Source organism: Beta vulgaris, chromosome 3 (assembly GCF_026745355.1).
Source record: "Beta vulgaris subsp. vulgaris cultivar EL10 chromosome 3, EL10.2, whole genome shotgun sequence".
In the NCBI taxonomy this organism is placed as follows: Eukaryota; Viridiplantae; Streptophyta; class Magnoliopsida; order Caryophyllales; family Amaranthaceae; genus Beta; species Beta vulgaris.
Window position 1 is genome coordinate 23,053,570 of NC_079204.1, and position 13,513 is coordinate 23,067,082.

General features: G+C 34.9%; 1 protein-coding gene across 1 annotated transcript; it reads left to right on the plus strand.

The window, feature by feature from the left end:
* The first annotated feature begins 9,247 nt into the window (after window positions 1-9,247).
* Window positions 9,248-13,073, plus strand: LOC109136539 (uncharacterized). Its single transcript, XM_019252713.1, has 3 exons — window positions 9,248-9,457; window positions 9,571-9,976; window positions 12,676-13,073. The coding sequence occupies exons 1-3, from the start codon at window positions 9,248-9,250 to the stop codon at window positions 13,071-13,073; spliced, it is 1,014 nt and encodes a 337-aa protein (XP_019108258.1).
* Window positions 13,074-13,513: the final 440 nt, after the last annotated feature.

Here is a 13,513-nt window from a genome sequence, read left to right on the forward strand (position 1 = left end):
TAAGGGTATTCTGAGTATTTTTCCAAACCACAGGGGTACCTGGTGAATTTTGAAAAACGCTAGGGTACCAGGTGAATATTAAGAAATCTCAGGGGATACCTGGTAAAAAAACCGTATAATAAATGTAGAGTTAAGAACACAATTGGTTATTAAACTTTGCACAAATTTTTAGTTTGGGTACTCAATTTAAAATGTTTCAGTTTAATTTCTCAAACTTGAAATTTGTTATTTTGACAGTTAACTTTAATTTTACTTTTGCACATAATGTTTCATTTCTTTTAAAAAAAACAATAATATATCTTTCACTCTCCTCTCCTCAAAACCAGATCCACCGTACCATGCCCACCCACTAGGCCACCACTCCACCTCTTCCCACTCTTCTAGTATTCCGAAATTTTTGTCTCTTCTTCGCTCCTGATTTCGCTGGTCTCCAACCTCGTCCCCTACCGATTCGAGAAACGACGATCCCATAAGCTCTGACTTCTTCTAAAACCTCATTTCTTCTTCCAACGCCTCATTTCTATTGTTCCTCATCAAAAATCTTCTCACAAACACTCGAATCAGAATTGGCAGCCTCAATATCAGCCTACTAACTATTAAATTTTCTACTACTTTGAAACCCTTCGTTTTAAAAACCTTAGTTTTCCGCATGCTCTCCACTACTTTGAGGTAATTTTCGTTTTCATCCAAGAACATTATTGTACAATCCACAACAAGTAAGCTCATTTTATGCTTCGACATTGTTTTCCCCTTTCTATGATCCAATTCGTCGATAATTTCCAGATTTTGGAAGAGATTATCAGATGGAACCATTTAATTTCGTCTGTGGTTCACTTTTTTGCAATAATATAATCTTGTTTAAGAAGTAAACATTTTCAGAGAGAGAACAAAGTGCGCCATTGATGATTTTGTTTGACTCGTGTTTGTAGGAAGAATTTAGGGTACAAATTGAGATTTTTTTTACCCAATGATAGTTATCCTTATCACCTTCTATAATCACACATTATACAATATTGTAGTTCCAACACCAAAATTCATGATTTTTACTAGTTTTTTCAATTATTTTTTTAAGATCAGTGATCAATTAAAGCCCTCATTACTTCAACAAGGCAAAAAAAAAAAAGTCCTTTTTCAAGATTTTTTTTAATAATTGGTGTTTGGGCCCAATAATCCTTATTAGTGGGCCACTACATGCTCCAAAGCTCTCCGCCCGCGTGACAATCCTCCAGTGGGACCCACCCATCTTAAATCCTATGCCAGCATGGCAGGGACATTCTTCACACATTTCAACACCTATATATATGGAGCAGATCCCCATTTATTGAGGTAATAACTTCTAGACAAACAACTTCACAAAACCCAATCAATACCCATTTGTTATGAGAAATATATAATAGAGAGAAGATACTGATAGAAATATATAAGTGGAATGTGTTATACTTAAATGCACAAAATTACCTTCTTACAAGGACAGTATTTATAGGCAAAAATTTTACTATTTACATATATATGTGTAACTTCATCGAATGAGGTGGATGGAAGAAAACATCCCAACATACATTTGATGGATGTTAGGGTGAATCTGTTGCCTCATTACCACTCCTCTTTGAATGTCCACCGCTAACTAACAGGATATCAGATGTCTCATTAAACCTTATCAGATAAAACCAAGTGGGATAAAAAAACTTATCAAAGAAAAAAGAGTACAACTATTATACATCCTTATATGCTATAGTAAATAGCCTCATTAACTTTTTCAAACTAATCGTCGGAAGGAATTTCATGAACAAATATGCAAGATGCTCACATGATCAGATTCATTAGATGTTTGTTTTTCATTCCTTTTGGAGGTCATATGTGAAGAAGAGCTTTAGTGATAAATGTTCAGTTCTACCTCCTTTTATATACCCTTTGCTTATTTGGGTGATACATACAGTATTGTCTTAGTAAATGATAGTTGGATTTGTTGTTATTATTTCATTCTATAGTCTTCTTGGATATTATTAATCATTGACATTAGCCATACACATTCCCTTCTAGCTTCATATATAGAGCAATTAGTTTTGCATGATGCTATGATGTGGCAGTTAATTAAAGTATGTTTTGTGGATTTTCAAGATATTGCATACCTCCATAAGTGAATTGATATCTCGACTGAGACTTGGCCTTTTGTGGATCTGATAGGCACCAAAAATCTGCATATCCCATGAGTGAACATTTATTTTCGACTGATAAAATAATCCAAGATCTTGTGTTCCTTAAAGATAGCGCAATAAGTGTTTCACTCCACTCCAATGTCTCTTTGTTGGTGCATTGTTGTATCTAGCTAGCAAGTTTACTGAAAAAGGCTATGTCAGGTCGAGTATTATCAACTAAATATATTAAGGCACGCATAACACTTAAAAATGGTACTTCGGGGCCAAGAATTTATTTGTTTGCTTCTCATGGTCTGAATGTGTCATCTTTCACATCAGGGAATGCACTATCATTGGAGAACTTATTGGGTGGGTGTTGTCCATGAAAAAATGTTTCAGAATTTTTTCTGTATTGTTTGATTGATAACCAAAAATCCCATTTCTCAAATGCTCCATTTGCAAGCCAAGGCAAAAAAGTTTCCTCCCGAGATATATCATTTCAAACTCTTTCATCAAGTACTTTGCAGTTACTTCAAGGATTCCGATAATATTCAAATCCTCGACATAGGCAGCAATGATGGCGAATCATGATTTAGATCGTTTTATAAATGCTCAGGGACTGATTTGATTTTTTGTTAATCCTTCTTTCAATAAATATTCACTAAGACGATTATACCACATTCTTCCTGTGGTATTCGATTTTTGACTGTCTTAATTAGCAGTATGAATCCCACAAAAGTTTCTCATTGGACTATGAGTTTTAGAAAACATTAAAGTCCCACCCTATTAAGATCTGAACAAGGACAGATTTATTTAATAAATCATTTTAAAATCAATTTAAAAAAAATCATTTAAAAGGATGATGACTTCATATGGATAAGGCTTTTTGAAATATTGGTCTTTCGTACCATGAGATAGGGTTCGGGGTTTATGTTAAGAGGTGCAAACGTCTGGAACTCGTCTCATCTTCCGTTACAAAGAATGGACTCTTACTAAATGTGTTATTTTCCATTTTAAAGAAATCATGTCTATTAAAAAGAATATCACATAATTTACACATATACACATCAACCATTTTTATTTAGGACCAATATATTTGTAATATCCCGAAAATTTTAAACTTGCTTAAATTAAATAATAATAGTTAGTGGCTAAACTTTTCCTTTAATCATTCTATGTTCAAGTAATGATAATTAGTCGTTAAATAAATAAATAAATAAATAAATATATATATATATATATATATATATATATATATATATATATTATAATATATATATATATATATATATATATATATATTTATTTATATTATGTATGGCAAGAGTTGTAAATAATACAAATTATGTTAGACTAAATGATAACATTAGTTAAAGTAAGAAAACAAAATAAATAATAAATTAATTACTACACAAATTGATGGCATAAAAAAGGAAAAGAAAAAGAGAAAAGAAAAGAAAAAGAAATAAAGTTTTCATAAAATAAAAGAAAAATAAAAATGAAAATAAATAACAAAACAATAAACAGTAACTATATCCTCCTCCATCTCGGTTTTCTTCAAAAATAACCCACACATGGATTTCTAACTCTAAAATGAATTGTTCTTGCACAATCAAACTCATTTGTAAATAAAATTCATTACTCAAACCAAATCACCGAATAACCCATTTTATTCTCATTCAATTTCATCAATCTAATTGGGCAAAAATTGGAGCTCAACCATGGCTATAAAAAGCCATGTTTATTCCCTCAAACCACCACTCACCATTCACTACTTCACTCACCGGTAAATTGATCCAATTTCTGCCGGAAAACGCCACCCAAAACACCCGTTAAACTCCCCTATTTTCGCACAACTCCTCTCTCTCTCTCACTCCTCTGTTTTCACCACCGTGGCACCACCTTATGACGCTGCCACCGCCACCCAGTGCGGCCACCAACGTGCACCACCCACCGCACCGCCAACCAACTGCCGCAAAACCCGGTCGCCCGCATTCCTCCTCTCTCTCGCCCAGTTCTTTATTTCTCTCTCCTCTGCTTGGTCTGCTGCGCGCACCGCTAGACCACCAATCCCTTTCTGCTGCCTCCACCTTCGCCTCACCGCTGCTCGCCGGAGCTTCGACCTCCTTCCTCGTGGCAGCCTCTTTGTCATGCTTCAATTAGTGGGTAAGATAAACATAACAGAAATCACTCTTCCCTTTATGGTTTACATGGGTTTAAGTCATATGTTTAGTTTTATTTTGTGCTTAGACCTTATATCTTATTAATTGGGCTAATTTGATCAAAGTAATAAAAGAAATGGATTAAAAAGATGGTTAAACTTTTGGTTGCTGAAATATTTGAATATTGATGGGTTGTTTAGCTATAAGAACTCACTAGAACTTTTGGGATAAGATTATAAGTGACTAATAAATGATTTGACAATAATTTATTTATAACTGTAATATATTAACTAAAGAGTAATAGTAAATAAGTATAGTTTACTTGTTAAATTTGTATATCCATGGTTGCCGTTTAGAGGATTTTCTGCAAAAAGAAGAGAGTAGGGGATATCGGCTAGGGTTTTGTGTGGTTTTTTGAAAATTTTATTTACTTTTGGAAAGAAATATTATTACATAACTTTTAATTTTAACTCTTAAAACTAATATGACACACTAAGTATATGTAATAACCCGAATTTTCAGAAGTCATTTTATTATTTATTAAGGTTTAATATAATTTCCACTCAAAATTTATTTTATGATAATGTGATTTTATTTGATAACTATGTTTATTAAAATAATTATTTCATTTAGTTTTGATTTATGTAACAAAGTTTAAAATAAATCATTTACTTGTTTTATTATTCATTTCATTATTTCTAATTAAATAAACTTTTACATTTGTTAGGGGTATCCTTATACTAATTGTCCATCCATATTGTACAAAGCCCAAGTGCCAAGTCCATACCCATATGCCTTTTAGCCAAAAAAAAATTAATAAAAATAAAATGAAAACAAACAAAAGAGGAAAGAAGAAAACTGATTTCTCATCTTCATCCTCCCTCCTTCTCCTTCTCCTTCGACTGATGCAAGGCACACCAACCAAGAAAAAATTCAACACCTTCCTCCATCTCCTCCCTTCTTCTTCGTCTGAATTCAACACACAAACCAAGATTTTGCAACACCTTCATTCATCTCCCTCCTTCTCCTTCGTCTGGTTCAAAGCACTCAAACCAAGAATTCAACACAACTTACTCAACCACCATTACATTTTCTGCCCAAACCTCTTCTATAAATACTGAACTCTCTCACCAAATTACTCAAGCAAAACAATTCAAAAGGTTTGCCAATTCAATTCTCTTCTTCCTAATTTCTGAAATTTTGTTTTGAAAATTAAAAATGAAAATTCAAACCACCATAAACAATCTCTCTGTTTTCTTTCTCCATCGGAAAACCACCGCACCACCTTCGACCACCCTCGAATCACCTGAATCGACTGAGTTCCGGCTTGCAACCGCCGCGAACCGCCAGTCAAAACCCCCCAATTCGCAGCCCTGTTGTGCCCAGCCGCCTCCACTCTCTCGCACCACTCTCGAACCCAGCCTCCCTCTATTCGACCACTGTCTAAGCTTCGCCGGCGATCCACCGCCACACACAAATGCCGCCAGCACCACCTTTCTCCTTCGCATCTCCCCTGTTTCGCCCTCTGTCGCCCCCTCCTTCGTTTTCCCTCTGTTCTGTTTCTCAAGTTTGAGAAACTGACTTGTTTTCTTTTAAAATCTTTTCTTCCTTTTTCCTTTTTGTTTATTTGTGTCTTACTTAGTTTATTACTTTTTTTTTTCAAACCCAAAACCTTTGACTTTCCTAAATTAGCCTGTCTTACTAAGTTAGTTTTAGTTTCACTTTAATCTTTTATTACTTAAAAAAGTTTTTTGATTTTCTGAAATAAAAAAAGGAGTATAATAAAGTTAGTATTCTATATTAAAAAAAAAATTAATTGTTTAAGTTAATAAAGTCAAGTTGAAGTACTTTTGTAAGAACTTAAAATGATTTCATAAATGATTTACTTTGATTTATAAACTCTCTTAAAGATCATTAATAAATTCTTTAAGTTATTTGGATTATTTAAATCGTACATTTTATATACATATATAAAAAGGGGTTATTTAGGAACTAACTTAGATCTCGTTAACATTTATTGTAGACTCCGATTGCGTAAACGAGGAATACCAGGAGTGCTAATACGTTCGTGAATTTAACTTTGGGCACGCATCACGAGGTAATCTATGATGTCCATCTAAACATAGATCCCGTTAGCGTAAAACGAATTGATTATGTGATTATGTGCTTATAAAATTTATAAGTATGGAGTATAATTATGGATTATTGACTTAATGCGGATTATGAATATGAATATGAATAACAAAATGGACAACGACTATGGATTTCGATTATGAATTATGAATAATGATGATGGACGATGTACGATACGACAACAATGTTTACTCTAACATTATTAAAATCGGTTAATGTCATTTAATAATGTTATGATTTTTATTCGTATATTAATATGATTATTATATTATTATGATCATTATAATTATTATTATTATGATCATTATTGTTATTATTATTACTTTATATCATTATGATTATCATGAATATTATTATTTATTATTGTTATTAATATTGAGACTTTATGAAAGTTGGGATCGGTAAGAACTTGTGATAATGAAATGATTATGAATCTGAAGTGATAAACGAACTCAAGTGATGGTCGTGAATATGAAATGAGCTATTGAAATCGCTATGAATGGATTGAGTTTATGATGGATTGAATATGTTCACATTGAATTGAATAAGATGACGTAAATGAACACGTGATTTAAGTGATGACGTGAATTAAAATATGTTAATCACGTAAAGTGAAATATCGGAGGGAAATGATGAACAGGTTGCCCTGTATGAGTGGTTCAGCGGCCCCTACAGGTTCTCTGGTTACTATGCTGATTATTCAATTACTGTCTTTCTTCTATCTTGTTGTGATCCAAGTAGAAGGGGTGTGCACACTAGGGACTCTGTTATTATGGCCCTTTATGATATCCGTAGGTGGTTACAGGGGTTTGCCCCGGCCTACAATGTTGAAGTAAGTGGTTACAGGGGTTCACCCCGGCTTACTGGCGTTCTCTTTCCTCTCCTTGAATAACTGGATTAATTGAATTAATGATATGATTATTCAGTGTATATAAATGTGTATATGTGCTATGACTTCCAAAACTATTAATCTACTATTTTACAAAGTATTTTCAACTTAAGTATTTTACGGGATGGAGTTGAAATTACACAGTTTTTCTGATTTTTGGGAGCTTGTCTCTCTTGTCTCTTTTTAATGTATTTGTGCAGGTGGGTGATCGACCGGGGGAACAAAAAGGGATACCAAGGGGATAAGTGCGGCGGTAGCGCCAGCCATCGGGTCGAACCCTCGTGGATTTTATATCTCCAAAACCCGAGTTTATCGACTACAGAAGGGTTCGGGTCGGCGGGGGTGTTACAGAATGGTATCAGAGCCGAGTTTAGATTAACTAGGGAAAGATTAAAATTGTCAAAATATAGAAATTAAGGAAAGTGAATCAAATAGGGTTAAACTTAAAATTTGTTTAGGAAGTCAAGATAATAAAATATTTAGGAGAAATGAAATTAGGATTAATATGTGACTTAAGGGTTTAGTATGGGTACGAATGGGTTAAGTGTGCATGTATATGAAAGTACTCGTTAAAGGTACTTATTAATTGTTTATATTTTATTAGATGGCCAGGACACGTATGACAGCCAGGAAATGCACCAGAGCCCCACGTCAAGGACCTTACCTTCTAAGGATGAGGGTAGGAGAGTCGATTTCAGCTTACATCTATAGGTTACGACTAACCATGAAGTGTTATCACCTCAATGAAGGTCACATGTATTTAGATTACCTCACGCCACCTAAACAGGTCGATGTTTTAATTCACACTCTTCCCAACGATGGCCCTTATGCCAGACTCAAGAATGAATACTCGGATATTCTGAAAAATGGAAGGCCAAACTATGAGCGCTACATATGGAAAGGGAAGTGGTATCTCACGTTGAGTTACCTGGAGAAAAGAATGCTCGATGCTAGAGCCAAGTGGCTTAATGAGTACGGAACCTCCGACGACGATGAACCCGACTACAGTGACAATGAAGAAATAGAAAGAAGCCTTGCCCCACCCATTGAAATCCATGGTGAAAATGAAAACGAAGATGAGGAAGAAGACCCGTCCGAGGATGAAGAGTAAAACCTTCAACCCTTGCTAGCCTTAACCACTAGGAAATCTAAGCAAACCTGTAGTAGACTTCTTAACGCTAGTGTTAACTTATTTGCTTTGTGATGCTAGTATTTCTTAGTTATGAAAACTAAGACAACTCTTATGTGATGAATGCAATGTGCATGGTACTCTTTTGAGTAAATAAACTGATGAAATTTTGGTATATGACCTGAATATGCTATGTGAAAAAGTAAATGAATCGAATGAGCTTTGATTATGTATTTATGTGAATTACACCTTATTTAAGAATCAGTGTAAATGGTGGGAACACCAATGTGAATAATGCAGGTAGCTTATGCAATACGTTTACACGCGATCTAGAGTAAGGCGACAAGAAAATCAAATGGCTGAAACTCCTGAACAAGTGGTAGCACGACTTAGGACTCTCGAGCAACTAGCTCAAAGCTTTGGCTTAGTTCTTCAAAACCAACTCAACAACAACCACCATGGAGATGATCCGCAAGCTGCAATGGCGAAAAAGATTTCCGCCTTGAAACCACCAACCTTTGTCGGTAGAGAGGACCCATTACTTCTCGAAAATTGGATAAGAGACTTCGAAAAGATTTTCACGGCCACGGGTACGCCTGAGGCCCAGAAGGTAGACCAAGCTACCTTTTACTTGCACGAGGACGTTGATACTTGGTGGGAAAGTGTAGGACCCATTGTTAAAGCTCAAGAAAACTTTAACTGGGAAACGTTTAAGATAGCGATTAAGGCTCGATTCTTCCCCGAGCACATTCGTAGGCAGAAATATAATGAGTTTAGTAGGTTCAACTAGAGCTATAACATGAGTATGCAAGAGTACGCTCAGAAATTCAATGAGTATGCTCGCTTTTGTCCAACTGTAGTTCCAGATGAGGGAACTAAGGCTCAGAAGTTTGAAGACAGACTTAAGTTTGATTTTCAGACTCGAATGGGAGGTAGTACCTCAACTACTTTCGCGGAGGCATGTGCTAAGGCCTCGAACCGAGAGAGAATTCTACAGCGTCAGAAAGAAGTGCTAAGTAGACATAAACGGAAGGAACCTGCTAGCAACAACAACCAAGGGTACGATAAAAGGCCCAACAACAACAACAATAATGGTTGACGCTACAACAATCGAATAATCAGAATTATGGACAACAGGCCCAACAAGGGAATAGGATACAAAGGAACTTTGTTTGCAAAAAGTGTACCAAGAGCCATCCAGAATTCACTTGTCAGGGTGAACGGATCAAATGTTTTGCGTGTGGAGAAGTAGATCACAAATCGTTCAACTGTCCCAAGAAGCAAGCTCAAAATGGACCAAGTGAGAATAATGGTAACAATAGCGACATTGGAGGTGGAAACAGAATCCAAAACTTCAATAGCAATCGTCCCAGTGGAGGAAATGCTGCACATAACGGAAACCTGAACAACCGCCCTTTTGGAAGTGGAAATCGAAACTATGGAAAGAATGGCAATGGGGGCTACACCAATGGAAGAATCAATGTCATGAGCCGAATGGAAGCTGACACCGATGCTAACGTTGTGACTGGTACTTTTCTCGTTAACTCAAATCCTGCTTATGTACTCTTTGCTTCAGGAGCGTCTCATTCTTTTATTTCTAGCACTTTTGTTAATAAGTATCCCCTCGAGTCTACCCAGTCTTGTCGAGCCAATATAGCCATGTGTAACACCCTGATAATTCTCTCTTTCTAGAAAATACTTTTACAATAACCTTAGAGAACTACCCAGGCATTATCGCCCGTGTGATAATGTTTCGGCTTACTCAGAATTTTGCAGCGGAAAACAACATATTAAAAACAACTTTATTAAAAACTTATGAAACCAATAACAATGTCAGAAACTAAACACACCAACTTAAACTATGTCTGAAAGCATAAACTCCTAGAAAAACAACTTAAATGGTTCTAGTAATACAAGAGCCTCTCCATTCCAGATTCCCATATGATATGCATCTTCGAACCTATAATGTCAATGCTGTCCTTAACTCTGCTCCCCCGAAGGATCACCACAGGATCAATAGGCAAAGCCATGATCACAAACACAGACAAGCACGTAATCAGCAAAGCTGTGTACTACATATCAGACATACATAACCCTAAACATGATACTACAGAAATATAACTTGCAGGAATAAATAATACTAAAACATATAATAAACTGCAGACGACTCTTACTGAACTAGACTAAACTTTTATTTCTTCTTTAAATGGAATAGTTATGGGACGAGTTGTCTATACTGAAATAGGAAATACGGTCATGACTCTGTAATCCAAAATGACCTGCGATATCGAGGAACCTTTAACTAATGAGGAAAGGTGATCAATCCAATCCTAGGAAAATCCATGGCACGCTCCCCATGCATCCCAACCCTTAGTGTCTAACTCTAGACGTGCACCAGTCTAAAGTCTATAACCTATTCTCGTTTCACTTTACGTTGCATTCATTTTAATACTTGTGTTGACACCAACCAAGCACATAACACATAACTAATAACCACATAATCATACGGAAAACCTTTTTATCTTAGAATTAACAAGTGTTCACAACTTATCAATCAAGACTCCTTTAACTTCTTTTAATACTTTACTAACTTGCCTGTTGAACCTAGCCAACAGTAAACTATACCTTTATATAGGTATAACTCATACTTACCAAATAAGATCCACGGTTCTTATAAGATAAATAAATAATACTCAGAATCCATGTAACACATGATTCAATCTTACTTACATTAATTCACTCACGAATTAATACTTCTGCTTATCTGCTTGCATCAAACTTCCATACAAACATTTATACTCATAAATACTTCTAGTTTACATGTAGCACACAGGCAAATAACATGTAAAACAATTCTAGTAAATCATATATATGAACAACAGAGTCCTATACATGATACTAAAATAAAATCCCTAAGCAAGTTTCTAAATCATATAGCACGTAGACTATGTACGTACCTTGTATAAACGAATCTGTAGGCCACTTTTACGCTCTAAAAGTCTCCTACTACGAATTCTCCGCCTATAAAATAAAATTAATGAAATAAATACTTGAACTAAAAATTTACAGCAACTTTAAAAACGACCCAAACCCCTTAAACGTGTTTTAAAATCGTTTTTACGTATCAAACTTTCTTATTTTTAATCCCTAGTATAGTACAACTATTCTAGTGATTAAAAATCATTTAAAACCCTTAAAATACTATTTCTGAAATTACAGCACTTATAAAATTTTTAAATCTTCTGAAAATATATTTAATACATATAAAATTATATGCTAACCAAATCTCATGATTTATATTTTATAAATATAGTTTCTAGTGATTAAAACCCTAAAATTATATCTTTCATAATAAAAACTGAAAATAACTTAATATAATAAATCTGAAATTTATTATTTTTACATATATGATAGCCGAAATATATTTTGCATATAAAACAATAATTTAAATCATAAACATGCTAATAAACAATAAAATAATATAAAAACTAATACTTTAATGGAATCTTAGAGAAGAAGAAAAGAAATACAACCACAACAAGGAGGAAGGAAGGCGCGGACGGCTGAGCACAAAGAGGACGGCGGCAACACTTCTTGGTTCTTGAAAAGATTTGTGAGTTTCTTGTTCAACAAGAAACGTTACTTAGCGAAGAAGAAACAACTTTTGAGAGAAAATATGAAAACAGCTCAAAGAGGAGAAGAAAAAGAAGGCGCCGGGTAGAGAGAGAAAAAGAAGAAGTCACGTGGAAGGAGGAGAGAGAAATAAAGTGTGTAGGGTAAAATTTGGGTTTTTAGGATATTTAAATAGAGGCTTTTCCTTTTGGGCTTAGGAAAAGAGATTTTAATAATTAAAACTTTGATGACTAATAAGATGGGCTCATTAGGACTTTAGTCATCAAATAATCCTTTCCCTTTTTATCACTTTTGGGCTTTCGATTCCATTAAGCTTTCTTTTCAAATATGCTTTTAAAATTAAAACTCTTATTAAAACATGCTTAATTAAAACATTACAAATTTTATTAAGCTATGAAAAATATTTTTAGTTGACTTTTAAAATAGTCAACCCTTTTTAAAAGTCAAATCATTTTCCAAACTCATTTGGATTTAAATATAACTACATAAATACTTTAATATATTAATGAAAATCCTTTAAAATTGTGGGGGATTGCACCATGCCCACAGGTGAAACTGTTTCTTGTAAATCTCTTTTCCAAAATACCCCTGTAGTCATAGCTGGTACTGAATTACCGACCGATCTTATCCTTTTTGACCTAAAAGACTTTGACGTTATCTTGGGAATGGATTGGTTAGCTAAGTATAAGGCCAAAATTGAGTGTCATAACCAGAAAATATCTCTTAGAGGACTAAAGGGAAATAAGGTATCTTATAAAGGCATAATCTTCCAGCTTGACGTCAAAATAATCTCTGCCATAAACCTTCAAACCTATCTTAGAAACGGCTACCCAGTCTACCTATGCCAAGTAAGGGATGTGAGCGTGGAAAACGAGGAGTTGACTCAAATTTTGGTACTAAAGGAATTTCCTGATGTATTTCTCGAAGAGTTACCTAGAATACCGCCTGTCAGAGAAGTGAACTTCAAGATCGACTTAGCCCCGGGAACATGACCTATCTCTAAGACTTTGTATCGAATGACACCTGCAGAAATGCAAGAATTGAAGGTGCAGTTGGAGGAATTGTTGAAAAAAGGGTACATTCGACCTAGTGTTTCGCCTTAGGGAGCCCCAGTATTGTTTGTCCGGAAGAAAGATGGATCTTTGAGATTGTGCATCGATTATAGGGAGTTGAATAATGCCACGGTGAAGAATAATTACCCGCTGCCGAGAATCGAGGATTTGTTCGATCAACTTCAAGGTGTAACAGTGTTTTCAAGGATCGATTAGAGATCGGGTTATCACCAATTGCGAATTACTGAAGAGGACATTCCGAAAACAACCTTTTGTACGAGATATGGCCATTATGAGTTCATAATTATGCCTTTTGGACTCACTAATGCGCCAACAGCTTTCATGGATCTCATGAACAGGACATTCCAGCCATACTTGGA